The sequence below is a fragment of the Pelodiscus sinensis genome, chromosome 1, assembly GCF_052426305.1.
Source record: "Pelodiscus sinensis isolate ZL-2025 chromosome 1, ASM5242630v1, whole genome shotgun sequence".
In the NCBI taxonomy this organism is placed as follows: Eukaryota; Metazoa; Chordata; order Testudines; family Trionychidae; genus Pelodiscus; species Pelodiscus sinensis.
The window spans coordinates 291,968,564-291,988,601 of NC_143052.1; the positions used below are offsets into that span (position 1 = coordinate 291,968,564).

General features: G+C 47.3%; 1 protein-coding gene across 2 annotated transcripts in view; it reads left to right on the forward strand.

Annotated features, from left to right (window-relative positions):
• The first annotated feature begins 811 nt into the window (after positions 1-811).
• Positions 812-20,038, forward strand: part of COG3 (component of oligomeric golgi complex 3) — a 56,265-nt gene continuing 37,038 nt past the window's right edge. The window contains exons 1-4 of one of the 2 annotated variants that reach the window (XM_075918998.2): positions 812-1,363; positions 16,147-16,293; positions 16,846-16,907; positions 17,838-18,003. In XM_075918998.2, the coding sequence (XP_075775113.2) occupies positions 1,205-1,363; positions 16,147-16,293; positions 16,846-16,907; positions 17,838-18,003 (534 nt within the window). In that variant the 5' untranslated portion in view covers positions 812-1,204. Of the gene's footprint in view, positions 1,364-16,146; positions 16,294-16,845; positions 16,908-17,837; positions 18,004-20,038 lie in introns of those variants that run through there. The other variant, XM_075918999.2, reaches the window with a different exon arrangement.

Genomic DNA, 20,038 nt, shown 5'->3' on the forward strand with positions numbered 1-20,038 from the left:
TATTACACTTTTACTATTGTTCAAGGAAATGAAGCTATAGTCAGTAAAATGCCAGTCTGAAGCTCCTTGCTAGTGTGAAGTTTAATACAGGGGAAAATATGATGTACGATGTGGCTGGTGGCAATATGGAACAGTAAGTTCACTGGATAATGATAGAAATGTAGCCGTGTTAGTCTGGGGTAGTTGAAGCAAAATGCAGGACAATGTAGCACTTTAAAGACTAACAAGATGGTTTATTAGATTATGAGCTTTCTGGGCCAGACCCACTTCCTCAGATCAAATAGTGGAAGAAAGTATTATTCACTGGATAATAAATCAAATTGAAGAAAACTAGCAAACACTCCAGGGCTTCATGTAAGAGAATGCTACGAAAAAGATGCACAATTTTTCTATGAGCAGATACATAGTTCTAGGTGGAGAAGTACAAGGACGTGACCCTTCTCTCCTGAGCACAGGAAAGAGGCAGGCCCTTCTCGATCGTGTAGTGATGCTTCCACCTATCGTCTGCCCTTGCAAGAAGGGGCGATAGCTCTGTGGGCGGGGAGGAGTCCTGCCAAGTGGGGTCTGCTGCGCTAGCGGGCTGTAGAGTTCATAGCTAGCGACGCTGCCTAGGGAAGGACCTGGGGCTTCTCAGCACGCTGGCTGCAGGCTGGGCAGCGGTGGAAGGGGTGACACTCCATGCAATGAACTTTCTTTTTCTTTGGCCTGACTCCCCCGCCCCCGGCAGCAGGCTCGCGGGGGCGAATGCAATTGGCCGGCCAGCAGTAGTGCCCCGCCCCCCTGCTGAAGTGTTGTCAGTGTCACGTCACAGCGGGAAGCGAGCTGGCCCGGATTGGTACGCGTGTATCGGGGCGCAGGCAGGGAAGAGTTTCGTGCTGCGACGCCTCGGGCCGGCAGGGGGCGGGCGCGCGCCCGCGGTCTGCTTTTCTCACGGCCTAGGGCAGCTTCCTGTGCCCATCGACGCAGCGGAATGACGTCACGAGAGAGAAGGCGTTTCCGTCACTCTCGCTCCGTCGGCTTCGGAGAGAGCCTTCTCCAGCACCGGAAGTTGCTTTCCCAGATCCTTCCCTGACTTGTGGGCGCGTGGAGCTCCCCAGCGCGCCTCTTTCCTCCGGAAGCGTTTCCGGGTTCGGATGGGTGCGCTCGTCTCTCTGCCCGCTCCCGGAAGTTGTCCGCCCCCCGCCCGTTCCGCCGGCCCGTGAGGATGGCGGAGCCGCCCCCGGAGCTGGGCGACAGGGAGACCCGGGACAAGCTCGGCCTGTGGGACCGCAGGCCCCGGCCCATGGCTCCGCTCACCGACCGGCAGACGGACTCGGTGCTGGAGCTGAAAGCGGCGGCCGAGAACCCGCCCGTCCCGGCCGAGGTGAGCGGGGAGGGGCCGGAGACCGGGAGCCGCTGCCACGTAGCCCGATGACGCGTCTCCTGGGCCGCCCCGGGACGTGGGGAGTCGCGGCCTGTGCTGGGGCCGGGCGTGTCGGGGACCCCCCCCCCCGCTGCCCAGGACGTGCCCTTGGTCCGTCGCCTGTGCGAGCCGCATCGATCCCGTGCGGGCAGAATTAGAGCTGCCCCCGTCAGGAGGCGCCCCAGGGCTGGCAGCTGAGGATTTTTGTCTGGGGTGGGGAACCGTTTTTGGGTCGGGAGCTGCTGACCTGCCGAAAAATCAGCTGGGGGCCGCACACAGGTGAGAAGTGCAAAGGAGAAAAGAAGTCCAACCAAAAAAACCAACCAATAAAAAACCCCGAATCTTCACTGGTGTGGCCCCATGGAGGTGAAAGGCACTGTCCAGAACTCAGTGGGGCTCAGGCTAGTAGATTTTGTGTGTTCTACCCCTATGGGGAGCTCCCCAGTGCTGAGGAGGAGCCCTGTTCCTGGGGGTGGGGGCAGATCCAGACAAGCCAGGGGCTAATGCAGCCCCTGTATCTTAGGTTCGTAACCACTTTATGTGGTCACTAGGGTCCTTGGCACCTTCCCTGAGAATGAGCTCCACAACCCTGCTCTGTTCTCCATGCAAATAATTACATTTCTGCTATTTTACAGCTCTAGTTTTACCTGGGATTCACTATCCATTTCCTGTACTAAACTTTTGCATTGGGATGCAGGGCACATTTAATAATGGTGCTCTTCCATTGTGGAGTGGTTCCATTATAGCAATTGTAGAATCACACGGCCCTCAATAAGTCATGTAGTCCATTTCTTTGTTTTGAGGCAGGACTAATTATTATCGTCTAGGGATGGCCAAGCAGCAGCTCATGAGCCGCGTAGGTTCTCTTACTTTTAAAAGTGCATCTTCACAGACCTCTTTATGTCCCATTATTCTCCTCATACCGAAGGAATAGTAGGAGTTAAGGTTTCCTTTCCTGAAGAAAGGTGGTGGGCTAGGGACTTCTGCCGCATGAGAGGCATCTGCCTCCTGACATCAGGCCACTTTTGCTGAAGCCTGAGCACTGTCAGGTGCACCTGATTCTCAAATGTCTGAAGATTACTCAAAACTAGGTGACTTGGCAACAAAATAAAATTTAATGAAACAACATGAAATTTAATGTTGATAAATGCAAAGTAGTGCACACTGGAAAATATAAACTGAGCTATCCATATAAAATAATCAGGGTCTAAATTAGCTGTTACCACTCAAGAAAGAGATCTTATTGTGGATAGTTCTCTGAAAATATCTACTCAGTGTGCAGCGACAGTCAAAAAAAGCTAACAGAATATTGGGAATCGTTAAGCAAGGGATTGATAATAAGACGGAAAATATCATTTTGCGCCTCTCTAAATCCATTTTAAGCCCATATCTGCCCAAAGTAGTCAGGATGTGGTCACCCCATCTCAAGAAAGATATACTGGTGTTGAAAAAGATTAAGAAAAGGGCAACACAAATGATTAGGAGTATGAAATAGCTTCCATATGAAGGGAGATTAATAGGACTAGGACTTTTCACCTTGGAAAAGAGAAGCTAAAGAGAAATATCCTAGATGTCTATAAAATCATGACTAGTACAGTGAAAGTAGATAAAGATGTGCTGTTTACTTCTAACACAAAAACTAGAGGTCACCAAATTAATAGGCATCAGGTTTAAAACAAATAAAAGGAAGTAGTAGTTCTTCGAGTGATTGCTAGTGTCCATTACACATTAGGTGTTTGTGCTCACCACATGCATTGGTATGGAAAGTTTTTCCCTCAGTAGTACCCATAGGAGGGCATACCCAGTAACTAGGTTTCAAACCATGTCCAGAGTATAAGCATCCTATGTCTGTTAGTGACCTGCACAACAACTGTCTGAAGTGTTTAGCCAAGAAGCACATTAAAAAGAAGTGCCATATTTACAAATCATTCAAAACTTGAAGGAGGAAGGATAGGGTTATTTGACTTGGGGCACTCTTAATGGAGTCAGCTCTAACTCCGGCAGCAGAGACCAGGTCAGACTTGGCCTGGAATGCTCCATCGGTGCCATCGTCAGAATAGTACCATTCCCGTTTGTCAACTCCAGTCTGGAAGGTGAAGACCCTGGCAAAGGGGCCCTTCCCCAATGTCCTGTAAATTAAGGAGAAATTGGGAGGAGAGCCAAGACATGCAATAGGTGGCTTGACACCTCTGTCTGGGATTTGGGGACTGACTCAAACAGAATGGTTCAGCCATCTCCACTCCCATCTGATGATGCCGAGTAGAAATGAAGGCCTATGGCATGTGGAGTGCTGTCTACACTAGAGGCCTTTTGGGCAGCGCAGGACATTTTGGCCTTGCAGATGCCAGCAGCATCCACCCAGCCAGTAGTACAATTGATGGGTAATCCCATGTTGGGCCTTTTCCAGGTGCCTCCATCCCAGCAACCCCTGCAAAGGCACCAGTGCTTCCTGGTACAAAGCCTTCATGCCTCAGATGCTGGGAGGTGGACTTTGCATGTGCCCTTCCATTTCCCTGACTATGGCCACAGGAGGTAGGACTTGAGGCAATACCAGAGCTTTGGCACGGAGGCTCATGCCTCTTTCCTTGAGCACTGTGACTGATTCCCTGAGACCTCCGCACCACTTCTAGGATTAGCGTTATAGATCTCAATTGCACCGTCTCTGGTCTCCATCCTGTCTGACTTCCTGGTCACAGAGGTCCTCAGGCTGTAGTACCTGCTCTAGGTCCCATTCCCTTTCTGAGTCTCATTAGGAGGTGTTAATCACTGGGTTCCCATTGCCAATTCGCTGGCCCATACCATGCTCTGAGGTCTTCCTGCTGCACGGTTCGAGCATGTCCTTGCAGACACCCCAGCCTTGATGTTTTATATCAATATGCAGGAAGGGGCATGCTCATTGACTGTGTGCCAGGAAGCTTCCTTCTCTGGGATTTCTGCATCAGCTGTGACATCCAATTTAAGCTGGCAACCCCTCGGGAATTGACAATGTCCTGGCAAATTGCTTCAAGAGTGACTTCTCACCATGAGTGATTGCTCCATCCGGAAATGACCTGTGTGGGGGTTTTCCCTCGTGTACCTGTTGTCAACCAGGCAAAACCAGTGGGGATTGGGTAGGAGATCTCTCAGCCACCTTTCTCCTGTCATGGTCTGAGGGTCTACTTTATTTGTTCTTCCCAATGCCTCTTATCAGTCAGGTCCTAGTTCAATCAAATGGGACAAGGCTTGAGTGAGCATGATTGCCCTGGCTATTCCAATGCTGATTTGGCATGCTGCTGTACCCCCCCGACTCCTCCTCAATCATCTGGAGCTGTTGCAGGTCCACAGTTGGCTCCTGTTTCCCAGTCTCGCATCCCTGTACCTCTCAATGTGGATGTTCTGTGTTTGAGCATGGAAGAACATGCCAGCTTAGAGCAAGTTCGGCAGGTCCTAATGGGAAGCAAACTGTCCATGAGGTGAAGTGGATGAGGTTCTCTGACCAGACATTGGAGCAAAATATCTTTCCTAAGCATGCTCCAGTGCAGTCCATTTTAGACTACAGTAATTCCTCATTTAACACTAGAGATGCGTTTCTGAAAATGTTCGTGCTAAGCGAAAATGTGCTATGCGGGGTCAATTTTTCCATTAAAGATAATGGAAAAGGTGGGGGTTGCATTTCAGGTGGTGATGGCAAAGTCAGTACAGTAAAACTCCGATGGTCCGGCATCTGATGGTCCGGCACTCCTGATGGTCTGGCACCATCAGGAACCCGGAAGTGCTCCGGGCAGCCGGACCATTGGAGCTGCTCTGCCCCCAGCTTCCCTGATTCAGCCGCTGCTAAAACTGACCAGCGCTGAATCCGAGAAGCAGGGGGCAGAACAGCTGGAGTGCTGCTGGGTAGGTCCAGTAGCACTGCCCCTCGGGGCTGCGGGACCAACCCAGCAGCACCCCAGCTGTCCCGGATTCAGCCGCTGCTGAAATTGACCAGCAGCTGACTCCAGGAAGCCCAAGGCAGAGCTGCTCTGCCCCAGCTTCCTGGAATCAGCCGCTGGTCAGTTTCAGCAGCAGCTGACTTGGGTACACCTGGGACAGAGCAGCTGGGGTGCTGCTGGGTTGGTCCCCGCAGCACCGAGGTTTGGCGCTACCAGACCAACCCAGCAGCGCCCCAGCTGCTCTGTCCCAGGCGTCCCGATTCAGCCGCTGCTGAAACTGACAGGGCTGACTCCAGGAAGCCTGGGGCAGAGCAGCTCTGTCTCGGGCTTCCTGGAGTCAGCCGCTGATCAGTTTCTGCAGCGGCTGACTTGGGGACACCTGGCGCAGAGCAGCTGGGGTGCTGCTGGGTTGGTCCAGTAGCGCCGAGGAGCGGCGCTGTGGGACCAACCCGTCAGCACTCCAGCTGCTCTGCCCCAGGCGTCCCCAAGAGCAGCTGGGGTGCTGACGGGTTGGTCTCGTGGTGCCAAGGGTTGGTGCTACCGGACCAACCCGGCAGCACCCCAGCTGCTCTGCTGCAGGCGTCCCCGATTCAGCCGCTGCTGAAACTGACCAGCAGCGGCTGAATCGGGGACTCCTGGGGCAGAGCCAGACTATCAGAAGGGAGGGCTATGAGAGGGTCTGGGGTAGCATCCCCCCACCCCACCCCAGACCCCTCATAGCCCCCTCTTCTGATAGTCCGTCATATCTGATAATCCGGCACCCCCTGGGTCCTAAAGGTGCCGAATTATCGGAAGTTTACTGTATTTTGTTGGTGCTGGGTCGTCAACGTCAGCATTAGATATCTAGCAACACCAGACGCTGTGGTTTGTTAAAACACAAAGATAAACACGTGAGTGAGCGGAAAAGCGCTGTGACCACATGTATTCATCCACTCGTGCGTATTATCACTGTTTTTACCAACTTATACCGCTGTGCGAAGTAGTCCGCCACTTGATTATTTTCGTGTTATTTCAGGGACGGTCATGTTATTCGAAAAATGTTCCCTAAAAATAAAATAGTGCTATTGCGAAAACGTGTTAAGCGGGCACATGTTAAACGAGTAATTACTGTACTTGCTCAGGAACTGGTATCTGGCATATTCTTCCATCAGAGTTCATCTTGCAGCTATCTCTGTTTTTCATGATCCAATTCAAGGATAGACAGTGTTCTCCCCTGACATGATGGGAAGATTCCTTCAGGGTCTTGAGTGACTATCTGCATGTGTGTGATCCTCTTCCAAAGTGAGACCTCAAATTGGTCCTTTCTAGGGATGTAAAAGGTTAACTAGTAAACCACTTAGACCTACCAAAATGCTTATCAGGTAACCAATTGTATGGCCAACCAGTCAGTTGAGCGGGGGGGGCAGGGCTGCACCTGCGTCAGGCCGGTGGGACCCTGGCTGAGGCTGTCCGCCAACAGTTATCTCGTTAAATTTTAGCCTTTTAGTTGTTTAACCAGTTAATTAATTAAAGCGTTATTTACATCCCTACTCCTGTCTGGGCTTATTGGGCTGCTTTATGCTACTCTGATTCTGCTTCGTTTCCTACGTGTCCTGGAAAGTAATGTTCCTGGTGGCAGTGAAGCAGACAGCAGAAGAGAGGTGTCTAAATGCTCTGGATGTAAAAAGCCAAGGCCTATTGGACCTGGAACCAAGCCTTTCCCTAGGTATATATAGTTCTTTATCTCTGTGGCTGATAGAATGAAAGGCCTGCCAGTTTTTATGCAGTGGCTTTCCAACTGGATCACTAGAGCCCTGCATGGATACAAAATCTGTATCTGCATCCTTGTCTGCAAAAGTGAGCTGCAGATATAAAGCAGATAGTTGCAAATTTACAAGATTCTAGATTTATATCAAGGACATTTTGGCCTTGCAGGTACCAGCATCATCTACATCTGTAAAAACGAGCTGCCGATAGCTACAACCACATCAATGAATGTGGATATGAAATGAATATCTGTGGATTTGCAAGACTATGGATCACCTCATGCATACAAACCTGCTACAACCTTGCAAATGTCTCTTTTCCATAGATCATCCATGCCCACTAAACCAGGGCTCCAGCATCTTTGGCTGCCTTCCTGGTACACGTGCCAATCTAGGACATCTTTAGAAGCGTGTCTTGGTTCACACTTCACATCTCGGTACGCTATCGCTCAGCAGGCTAGTGATAACTCTGGGTCCATGAGAGCTGTGCTGTAGTTAGTGCGGCCATGAACTTCTACCTGCCTCTATCAGTTCTGCTTGGGAGTCACCTAATGTGGAATGGATATGAGCAAACACTCAAATTAAAAATACAGTAAAACTCCAATTGTCCGGCATCCAGTAGTCCGGCACCCCCGATAGTCCGGCACAAACTGGAACCCGGAAGTGCTCCAGCCAGCCGGACAATTGGAGCTGCTCTGCACAGCTTCCCCAAGTCCACTGCCGCCGCTGCTGAAGCTTACCAGCTGCGACCTGGGGAAGTGGTGTGGAGCAGTGCATCTGGGGTGCTGCAGGGTTGGTCCTGTAGCGCTGCCCCTCACCCCCCTGCTCAGTGCCTGGCAGCACCCCACCTGCTCTTCCCCACGGCTTGCCCAAGTCCGCTACTGCTGAAACTGACCAGCAGCGGACTTGGGGGAGCCCTGGGGCAGAGCAGCAGGGGTGCTGCTGGGTTGGTCCCTTTATACCATGCCATGGAGGTGCCACTTGAGGGGTCGCCAGAGCCACTCTAACGGTACTGCTGAGGGAAAAACATCCAGCAGTGGTGCATGTGGTGATAGCACACGCCTCATTTGGAATGGACATGAGCAAAACATCTCAAACACCAGTTACAGAACGGGTAATTGTCTTTTCACACAACTCAGTCACCCTGTGGAACTCCTTGCCAGAGAATGTTGTGAAAGTCAAGACTGTAACAGGGTTCAAAAAAGACCTAAATAGATTCAAGGAGTAGAGGTCCATCAATAGCTATTAGTCAGGATAGGCAGGGATAGTGTCCCTAACCTTTGTTTTTCAGAAGCTGCAGATGAGCGACAGGAACACTTGGGCTGTGTCTACACTGGCACCCTTTTCCGTAAAAGGGATGCTAATGAGACACTTCGGAATTGCAAATTCCGCGGGGGATTTAAATATCCCCCGCGGCATTTGCATGAACATGGCTGCTGCTTTTTTCTGGCTCGGGGTTTTGCCAGAGAAAAGCGCCAGTCTAGACGGGATCTTGCGGAAAATAAACCCTTGAAAGTAGGAATAAGGGATCTTCCGGAAAAGGGTTTATTTTCCGCAAGATCCCGTCTAGACTGGCGCTTTTCTCCGGCAAAACCCCGAGCTGGAAAAAAGCGGCAGCCATGTTCATGCAAATGCCGCAGGGGATATTTAAATCCCGTGCGGAATTTGCAATTCCGAAGTGTCTCATTAGCATCCCTTTTACGGAAAAGGGTGCCAGTGTAGACACAACCTTGATGTTTACCTGTTGTGTTCATTCCTTGTGAGGCACCTGGCAATGGCCATTGTTGGAAGATAGGATGTTGAGTTAGATGGACCTTTGGTCTGACCTAGTATAGCTGTTATCATATGTGGCTCAGAAGACCTGTAAATTTGGCTACCCCCTGAATCAAGCCAATATATGAAGTGTTTATCTAACCTGTTGTTAAAATTATTCAGTGATGGAGATTCCATAACCTTCTAGCTAATTTGTTCTGTTACTTTACTACCTTTACAGATAGATAGTTTTCCTTGTGAAAAACTTGAATCACCCTGGCTGCAATTTAAGACCATAACCGCGTGTCTTGTTCTCAGTGGATAGGGAGAACAGTTTATCACCCTCCTCTTTTTAACGATCTTTTATGTTTTTGAAGATTGTTCCTTCTCAGCATTCTTTTTTCCTGGCTAAAAAAACCCAGTGTTTTCAATATAATAATCCATACGCAAACACATTTTGTATATGGCTTTTGTTTTGTGAAGGACTTCAGGATAGTTTCTTGCCACATAATTTAAAATCAGCACTGAAAGGGAGTTGGAACTTCAACAAATATGGAATACTTGAGGTATAAATTCATTATTTAGATAGCAAATGTGCTGATGCAGAGCCTGACAGTTCTAAAATGAAGTATTTCAATTTTTTATCTTCATAAAAGTTTATGCCCTATTGATTTTTTGTAACATGAAGCAATTAAATTATTTTAACCAGAAGGTAGTCAATAAAACATTAGGGTAATATTGGTTTTTGTTTTAGTAGCTCTGCACAATATCAAGCTTGTTTACCTTACCTGCATAGTATCATACTGCCTGTTGCATGTAACTATTTGAAGCTACTGAGATGACTTTGATGAATAATTTTGTTAGTAGAGCCCTGCAAATCCACAAATATCTTCTTTACATCTGCAGGCATCAACATCCACATGATAATTTTTTGCAGATTGCAAATACAGATTTTGTATCTACTCAGAGTGCTAGTTAGCATTTTGAATACGTATTTCTACTAACAAGACAGGCCTATCGATATTTTGCCAATACCTATTGTCTAACGTAGGCCAGTTTATTCAATGCCTTAAGTATATTTCATTTTTGTATGTGAAAATCTGAGTCTCACAATCAGTTTTCTCAGTTTGCTAGAAGGAAAAAACATATAGTAATAAATATATGCTAGTGGTATTTCCTTAATATATTTAAGATGGGTAATTTGGGCCTACATATATTAGCTAGAATAGGGATGTTAAATATCCATTAATTGAATAGTTGATTAACCTCATGAATTTTTATCGGTTACTTGACTATTCTGTAGTCCCCAGAGGTGGGGCTGGCAGCCAGTGTGCTCCAGCCCCACTCCTGAGGAGCCCCTTGCCACTCAACACTGCTGCCTCTGTGCCAGAGTGGGGTGCCATGCAGGAGCTGGTCCGTGAGGAGAACCAGTTTTAAAACCAGCTCCCCTTGCGGACCGGCTGCCTGACGCCCCACACTGCTGCCACTGATACAGAGGCAGCGGTGTAGGGTGACAGCAGCCCCTGTCTTGAAGGGGTATGAGCATAGGGCCTGATGTGAGCTGGAACTGAGCTGGGCTGCCTGCCCACCTGGCTCCTAATACACTTTAGATGCAGAGCCACAGCAAGGGTAGGTCCTGGACCTGGTGCAAGTCGGGACTGAGTCGGGCTGCTGGCCAGTGTGTTAAAAAATATATTGGTAAGGGATGGGGGAGGAAATGCGTGTAGTCTATAGCATTAACTGATAAGCTTTTGCTTATCAGTTAATCGACTATACTATCACATTCCTAAGCAAGAAAGTCTTTTGTAAAACATGTTTATCTCTTCAAATTTTCCCCTTGAATGAGAAAAGATTTAATATTTGACTAGAATTATACTCCCTGTTACAAATCCTAGTATTTTATTGCTATTGTATGGACATACTATCTATGAAGAGAAAAGTTAATGTGAAAAGGGATAAAAAATATTGCTACTCAGAAATACTACAGGTTGTACTTCCTTAAAGTAGGACTCTCTGGTCTGGCAATATCGGACCACAGATATTCCTGGACTAGAGAGCCCAGGGGCAGGGAGGCCAGTGATGGCCCGGTAGTCTTGGGGCAGAGGGCTCAGGCAAAGTGGGGAGCACAGTGCTAGAAGGCTCAGGTGGTGCAAGGAGTCCCATGGTGCAATAGGGGGCTCTAGTGGTACAAGGAGCTCCAGTGCTGCATCCAGGAGGCCTGTGGCATGGAGCTCTGATGGCACGGGGAGTTCTGGTGGTGAATTTGGGAGTCCTGTGGCAGGGGGTTCTGGCAGCACGGGGAGCTCCGGTGAAGCAGGTAGAAGCATGGCAGGGGTTCTAGCGGTGTGGTGAGGAGTCCTGTGGCAGGGGGCTTAGGCGGAGCAGGGAATGCTGCGGCAAGGGGGTTCAATAGTGCAGCTAGGAATCCCAGAGCTAAGGGGTCCGGCCAAGGCTGGCAGCACAGCTGGCTGAAGGAGGGGTGGCTGGCCAGCTGTGCTGCCGGCTTGGACCAGAAGTGGAGCCGGTGGATGCCTGGGAAGCCTGTGACAGGGGACCTCCCCGGTCCAACAAATTCCCTTGTTTGGGACCGGTCAGGTCTCAAAAGTTGCTGAATCACTGAGCGCCAACTTGTACTTGAGTTAATTGAAGTATTTCCACCTAGTTTCATTTTATTCTAGCTGAATTTTACAACACATTCTTATTTATGAATGACCAGTTTACCAATTCCATAAATTGTATTTTGTTGAAATTCAATAATACGTCAGTAGATTAATAGTCCAAAAGTTCATAGAAAAATTGCTCATTCTTGGACACCATAGTGACCGAACGAATTAGTGCACATGATAATACTTAGCAGTTTTGTAATGCTATTCTAACTAGGAATGTTACATTTCAATTAGTCGATAGGGCACCTCTGCCTATATTTTAAAGGTGAAAGTGGTGCGGGGAGCACGAGGCCAGCAGGGCAGTCCCCCGCTGGCCCCATGCTCCTTATGGCATTTCAAAGCAGTACCGCTGTGTGGAGCCTGGGCTCAGCTGGGGTCTCCCCCGCTGACTGCGGGCTCCGTGCGGTGTTACTACTTTGAAATGCCACGTGGAGCCGAGAATCACAAATAAGGTGCTTTGCACATTCTGAACCTTCTGTTATCTTGATGATTCTTTTGGTTATTTTGATTGCTTTTTAAAAGAGTTGCTAGCTACTAAGTCTCTTGTGAAAAGTGATATTAATTAACACTAGGGGGCTGCACACCCTGCTTGCCACGCTTGCTAACCCTCCTCGCTGGCCTCTTCGGTGGCCAGAGAGCCTGATAATCTTGCACTGAGCCCAGTTGCATTCTCTATGGCCCCAAGTCACTTGCACCCTTCTCTACTCCCGCCCCCTTCTATCTGAATGCTCTCAGCCCATCCCACCTGCTCGTGCCCTTCAGTCACCAGCCAAACCCCCTTGTCTGCCCCCTTACCACTCCTGCCCCACCCGCCAATAAAATAGTCCACAGCCCAGCCCCTTCTTCAATCCATAGCCCCACCTCCATCCATTCCTACACCCTACTTCCTCTGCCTCCCTTCCTAGCCCCTCCCTACCCTGCCCATCGCCCTCTTTCCATCCCTACCTCCATCTATCCCTACCTCCATCTCCTTCCTCCATATTCCTACACCTCCATCCTTCCCTAACCCCTCCCCCTCCACACTGCCCATCCCCCTTATAGCCACTCCCCCATCCTGCACCCTTCTTGCCCCACAGCTTTGCAGAGAAGGGCAGCAGCTCCCAGCTCTGAATACTCGGCGCTCACTAGGCCCTGGGGGAAACTCATGTGAAGTACAGCCCCATGGCCAAGTTACTGCAGTGTCTTGGGGGATCATCTTCCTTGGCCGTTCTGTTTCTCTGCGGCTAGGAAGTGAAGTGCTGGCCCATGTGGGCTGCCAGGTTTTGGGGGCTGAGGTGGCGTGGAGCTGCCTGCAGTGTGACTCTCACGATCTGCGCTGTGGAGAGGCTGAGTGCTGGCTCCTGCAGGCTGCTGGGGTTTGGTGGCTGAGGGGGCATGGAGCTGACCGCGCTGCACTGGGAACTGGTTGGTCTTCTACAGGACCTGCTCTGCTCTTGTGATCTGCCCCACGGAAGGGCTGAACGCTGGCCTCTGCAGACTGCTGGGGTTTGGTGGCTCAGGAGGCGTGGAGCTGGCAGCGCTGTGCACAGGATCAGGCGAGGAGATGGTCAAGGAAGGAGAGGAGAGCATAATTTACCCTCTGGGTTTAGCCACTCACAGTCACAAGCTGTTTGCCTTGCGGTTCAGCTTCTGAGCTAATGGGGTTAGCAGCAGGGAGGGGGGAGGCCAGGTGGCTGAAAGGGAGGGACTGCAGGATGCAGAATGAAGTAATGACATCACTCTGTCGTCCCACGGAAAACCTTTTGTAACTTTTAAAAATTAAGGCCTGGATGAAGAAGTAGGTATAAACAGGAGTGAGCAATAATTTTTAATGGGAGGCCACTCCAAGATTTTGGCAAGTGGTCCAGGGCTGCATCTCTGGGGAGGGGAGTGTGCAGTGAGGGACAGAGGTTTGGTGCAGAAGGGAACTTGAGATAGGGGACTGGGTGCAGGAGAGTGTGTTTGGGTGAAGGAGTAGGCTGTGATCTGGGACAGGCATTTGGGGTACACAGTCCAGTAGGAAGTATTGGTGCAGGAGAGGATTCTCAGCTTCTATTGGCCAGAAACTGAGAGATTGGCCAATGGGAGCTGAGAGATTTTGCTGGGGGGTGGGAACAGCATGAGAAATCTCCTTCCTCCCTTCCTAGCCATCCAGAGCAGAGAGCCTCTGGATTTTTAAAGCATGAGCTGTCCTCTGCCTAGGGCTGGGGTGGGCAAAAGGGCCTCCATGGGCCGGATCCAGCCCGTAGAGGCCCTGCTGCTCCCCCACTCCCAGGCCAATTAAAGCCTGGGGACAGGGGAGCACCCGAAGCCTCCTTCTGCCCTGCCAAGAGCACGTGGCATTTTGAAGCACGTGGCGCTGCTCTCAGGGTGGGGGAGAGAGCGGAGGAGGGCCTGGGGGTGGGGGAGCTGCAAGGAGCCTGTGGCACTTCAAAGTGCCATGTGCTCCTCTCAGGGTGGGAGGAGGCTTTCCATGTTCCCCCGCCCCTAGGCCCTGATTGCCCTGGGGTTGGGGAAGCAAGCCAAGCCTCTTCCAGGGCATGGGTGCCTAGTGGGGAGGGGGGGGGCAAAGGAGCTTCCCCACCCCCAGCGCAATCATGGTCTGGAGATGGGGTAGACCTACCCCATCCCATTTAGGCCCCACCCTTTCTGGGGTGGCCCGGGGCTACTTCAAAAATTTTTGAAGTGGCCACGGCAAAAATTATTGCCCACCCCTGGCTTAGGGGTTCAGGTGAGGTGGCTGTGGGTCGATCTGATGGATTGGTGGGCTGGATCTGGCCCGCTGACAGCCTCTTGTCTGCTCCTGGTAGAGAGGCAGCAGGTATCAGGGATAATGGGGGAGCTGAGCTTAGGGCCAGAGCCTGTTTCTCCACAGCCTGGGAATGGCCCGTGGCTAGAGCCTTCCACCTCAAGGCCAAAGCCTCACTCTGCCCTGGGGAAGGTGGGGAACTCACTGGTTGCCTGCTCTTCCAGCTTTTATGTCTACAGAGGAGGGCAGGGCCCAACCACTACTTGTGGCCTTGGAGGAGAGGCTGCTGCTTTGCAACCCTTCCCCTCCATCACAGCCCAGGAGGTTGTGGCTGCAAGAAAAGACCCTGATGGCGCCAGTGGTGCTCTGGATAGTAGGCATGTTGAATGTGAAAATTAGGATGCAGTGACAAAGCTGTCTGGGGAATCTGGCATTTTCAGTCTCTACTTTTTTTGAGTGGAAAAAAAAAATAAATATACAAAGATACGTTAGTTATCCAATTTCTAAAACGTAGACAAGGCTTTTTACCTGTTTTATAATTTCAGACTATTACTTTTGTTGCTACAGATAGCTGGCTCTGTTTAGAGTTGTAAAACATTTCTTTTTGAAATTATGTGCAGTACTCTTTTGTCCCTCAAGTTCTTGGATGTTGTGAATAAGCTTTCAGTGTACAAATGTATTAAAGAATAGAGTGTTATGTTAGAATAGTCGTTGAGAATATCCTCATTAGCTGCAACATTTTATCCAAGGATAACATACAGCATCTAATTCCAGGACTGTCTTCAATCAACAAATATTTAAATTGCCCCAAATTACTTTGATTTGTTATATTCAGTAAAATGTCTTTAAGTTGAAATTCTAAAAAATAGGAATTATCTTCCAAAAAACTTTCCTGTAAAATTATCTAGCGTATCTATAAGAAAGTATTGTTTAAAACATATTTTGAAATTATTATAATTTTAAGTTGTGGCAGTATTAGGGTATTGGGATGTCCTTTGATCACATAGCAGAAAAATCTAATGAAAGTTTGGTTAGCTTGTATGCTGATTAGGGATGTAAGAGTTTAACCGATAAGCATCAGCTTATCAATTTCTGTTATGGTTAGACTCTTCTGCCCTGCAGGCATGCTGGACAGGGGCTTATACTATAGTGCCTGCAAAACAGCTGTCTCCCTAGGCGTGAGGCCGGGAACCAGTGCACTCTGGGAGGCAGCTTACGTGCATCAGCTGCTGGCCCTGCAGTAGAACCTGTATCAGAGCCCACAGCGCGGGGCAGTAGCTGCCTCCTTGGGAGTGGGGCCGGGAGACTGTACATATAAGCTGAGTCCCAGCATATTCCAGCTGCTGACCCCGCTCCTGGGGAGCCAGCTGCATTGCAGGCTCTGCCATATAATTATACGGCAGAGCCCACAGTGCAGGGCAGCAGATGGCTCCATGGAGGCAACTCTCCACAATCCTTCCCTTCCTAGTCCCACCCAGCAAAAAATGCAAGGATTTTTAATGGTTACACAGCTACTTTTTAAAAGCTTTTTGACATCCCTAAGGATGCAGATCTGTAAACCATTTTTTTTGCTTGCACTTGGAAATATGAATTATCCTGTTTTCTGATATGAAGTCCACAAATATTAATTTGTCAAGCTATTTAACTAAACTGGAGATCATATCCAAGCTGTCTGTATTAATTCAATTTCAGTTATTCTTGTTAAGTAGCGAGTATCATTGAATTTTTTTCATACTATGATGAGTAATATTTTAAATATTTCTGAATATTGGTACTCTGGTGTTCAATATTGTTATGAAACGGTTTATACAATGTCCACATTGATTATTTCTTCGAAAGTAACCAAATAGAAACTAAAAAATAAACTGGTCTGCTAGAGATATTGTTACATAGTTAAATATTTGTTTTAAAAAAGTAACTAAGCTGATGAAATGTTTATGTCCAGCTTCCAATTGAAGATTTATGCAGTTTAACATCACAGTCACTGAGTGTCACATTGGCGGCAGCAATACCTGAGTCAACAGAGGATATCCTTTTGAAAGGATTCACTACTTTGGGTATGGAAGATGAAAGAATTGAAACTGCACAGCAGGTAAATCACATCAGATTGATTTTGCAATCCTAGAGGCATCACTTCAGTGCTAAAATTCTTCCTATAGGATTTGTAGAATTTTTCTACTGAATGCCTTTTCTAATGTTTTTGTAAAATTCTTTTGTTAGCATGGGGGGGAAAAACCAAAGAAAACAAAACTTTAACATCTTAGTAGTTTAATAGCAGATATTTTTCCTGTATTGAAAACCTAAAACATCTGCCAAAAACTGTGGTGCAACCCGCAGAATGTCACATGTCAACAATCCTATAATGTTTGCAGTGCTAATGATGTGCTCCTAGTAACTCAAGGAGATGGGAATCTATCTTTTTCCTTTAGGTAAGTGGTGGAATTAGGCCAGAAAACAACAGAGCACATCCTGAATCATTGTTCAGTATTTAAGATTTTTTCTGTTAATAACAAAAGATGCTCATGTTGTGAGCAATTCATTGTTTGTGTCCTGTTTATTGCTCTGGAACTTCAGGTATGACAGTTTCTCTAATTGGTTCCTTGTAATGTCTGGTTTATTGACAATCTAAAAATCTTTGTTCTAGTTCTTCTCATGGTTTGCTCAGCTGCAGGCCCAGATGGATCAAGATGAAGGTGCTAAGTACAGGTATGATCTTCCATTTGTTGAATTTTACCATTTTATATTTTTATACTCTGCACCCAGCAACAGCTTTTAAACTGGAGATGAAATTTTGCTGTGACATATATCTCAATTCCCCCTCTGACATATTGCAGCATATGATACATAGGATTTTATCCTGTCCACCAATATGTCCACTAATTTTTCAGCATCTTATGACACTTTTCCCAGTTATGTTGAATTGATATCTGTGTTCACCTGACTGTCTTTCTCTTTTCAATCTGGAAAGGACTACTTTCAGTTGATTTCAGATGCATCTCCCTATTAATGTTTGATAAACTGCTTAAGTACTTGTGAGTGGCTCAGACCATCCTACTGCAGATCTGAGATGTTTCTGCTGGGGCTAGTGCCATGATGTTTAGCTATCAAATCCACAATTAAGAGCACGCATTAAATTTTACTGAAAAGTGTCCTGCTCTTTTCCCTATCCTTTTTTAAAAATTCTGTCTCCTGTCTGACCTTTATTATTGTGGGAAGAGCTTTGTGTTCTGTGTGGAAAATAATAAGGCTTCGACTTAATCTGAGCCCATACTTGTGAACCAGTCACAGAGTTGGAGAGTTGCACCCTGTTCTCTCTTTTTTGATATGCTTCTAATGATGATGGGCAGTGTTGTAGATCACAGAGGGAAAATTGAGCTATTAGATGGCCATGGTATATCTGTTTTAGTTGGAGGAGTCAAAAGAAGAGATAAGAGTGTTAATTGGTTCTCTGTGATTACTATTTTGGAGATTACACAATTCTGAGGAGAGTTTGTGATTTTTACATATTTTACATATTGTGCTAAAATAGAGAACAGTAGCTGAGGCCCAAGAGTCATGGACACTTAACATTGTTATATTTTTTTAATATATAAAGAAAAACATTACCCTTTTTTCATTGTAGTTCTCTTTTTCTAGACAGATGAGGGATTATTTGTCTGGATTTCAGGAGCAATGTGATGCAATATTGAATGACGTAAACAGTGCTCTTCAACATTTGGAGTCTTTGCAGAAACAGTATCTCTTTGTGTCCACCAAGACAGGAACACTACATGAAGCCTGTGAGCAGCTTTTGAAAGAACAGGTAATTTGTGATTGGATAGTTACTGAAGTGTTTTTAAATTGTAAAGGTACCAAAAACGAAGTCTTCTGTTTACAGAACAGGCATCTTGTGGGCAGTAATGGCAGTGCATGGTTGCATTAATTTGTCTCTAAATAAGAGTGGAGGCTCCAGTGTGGCAGCAGAGGGCACAGGCCATGGGCTTGTATGGAGGTCTGAGATCACCCCACAGCCCTCTCAGCCCAGGATGCAGACTCATTGGTGAGTCTGCAGCTGACTCTGACACAACACAAGTACTGGGTCTGCCCCAGAAACACCCTGGGGCCCTGCTCTTCCACACTAGGTGCACCAGGTGTGAGTAGACAGGCTCAGCCAGCAGGATTCAAGGGTTGAAGGGTTTAATGTGTGTGTGTGTGTGGGAAAGAGAGGATTTAGGAGTGTGGTGAAAGGGTTCTGTGTAGGGCAGTCTGGATGGGGGCAGCTCAGTGAGGGGATCTGGATACAGGGTCTTATTGGGGTGGTTCTGGGTGCAGGGGCAATGGGATTCTGCCTGCGAAGTAAAGGTGAAGGTGGTTAGAGCTCAGCAGGAAGTGTGGGTTGATGAAGCTTGGCAGGAGAGACTGGATGTGGGGGCTTAATATGGGGTGCAGGTGGGGGTCCTTCATTCGGAGGAAGAAACAGAATGGAAGCGAAATTCTCTAGTCCTTTCACTATGGTCCCAGGGAGTTGGGAGTCCGTAGTGAAGCACCTTTCTGAAATGAGACCTCATGTTGGAATTGAGTAGACCATCCTCCAGAAAATCATGTGCTTTAAGGTGGAAATATTTTCTTAGTAGCCATCTAATTAAAGGCACATCCTAAGACTGCTTCCATTTCTCTTTTTTGGACTGTTTTAATTCTGAAAAATTTAGGTTAAGATTTGTCATTTTATACTGGTTTAGTAAGCAGCTCTATTTCCCTACCTTTTCCAAGTGGGGATTACCCTTAATTTTTGTACTCCATTAGTAAAATATTTTTAAAATGTTTCTTAAGCTCTTTCCACTTACTCATAAACCCATAAGCTCTTTGAGTTTCAGTTTAGTTCTCTGAAAATTGATGAAATTGTTTCAACACTTCTGGGAAGTGCATGCATTCTGACGAAGTGGGTCTTTGCCCACGAAAGCTTATGCTCCAAAACTTCAGTTAGTCTATAAGGTGCCACAGGACTCCTCGCCGCTTCTGGGAATGTTGCTTAAACTTTTTCTCTTTGAAAACATCTGGAAAACAAAATTAGCTGTAGGCAGTTATAGCTGATTCTTGTCTATCTCAATGTTTCACATGAGCAAAATGGTAATGAAACATCAAATTGTCAAAAGTAGTTGCACCGATTTTCATACTAAACTGATACCACTCCTGTAAAATGATGCCATGAAAACTGCATTATGAGGGGTTCCGTATATGATATCCAGCTGACTTTAAGAGCAAGTGCACAATATACAAATGTATATACACACACACATTTTAGAGAAACATCTAAAATATCTGGCTGAGATCTTTAATTGGACTAGCATCTGTTGGTGAGACACACAAGATTTCAAGCTTATGCAGACTCTGAAGAATAGTATCTCTCGTAAACATAAATTGGTCCAATAAAAAATATATCCTCACCCACAACATGGTTACACCAAAGCTACAACAATAATACATACAAATACTTACTTTCAACACTGAAATCTCAGCCAGACTGCTTTCTTTCCTTATCCCACATCACCACCTGTAATAAGGTTCTGTAGAGAAAAATATTCTCTTAATGAGCACCATTCGTTCATTGTTTAAATGTATGCCATCAGTGTCCCTTGTGCAAATCTAATGAATGTAATGGGTTTGCATAAGTGCAACTGTTTGGAAATCAGGAAACATTTTGGATGTTGAAGGAAGGAAGATCCTTTAGTTGCCTCTGCAGATCTAAATGACCTCAGTCCTTTTTATGGATGCTTCTGAGGGATAAAAGAACTGAAGATAGGAATGTGTGCTGGGTATTTTTATAGAGAATGTTTGGTTCCTAAAGTGCTTAAGAAGAG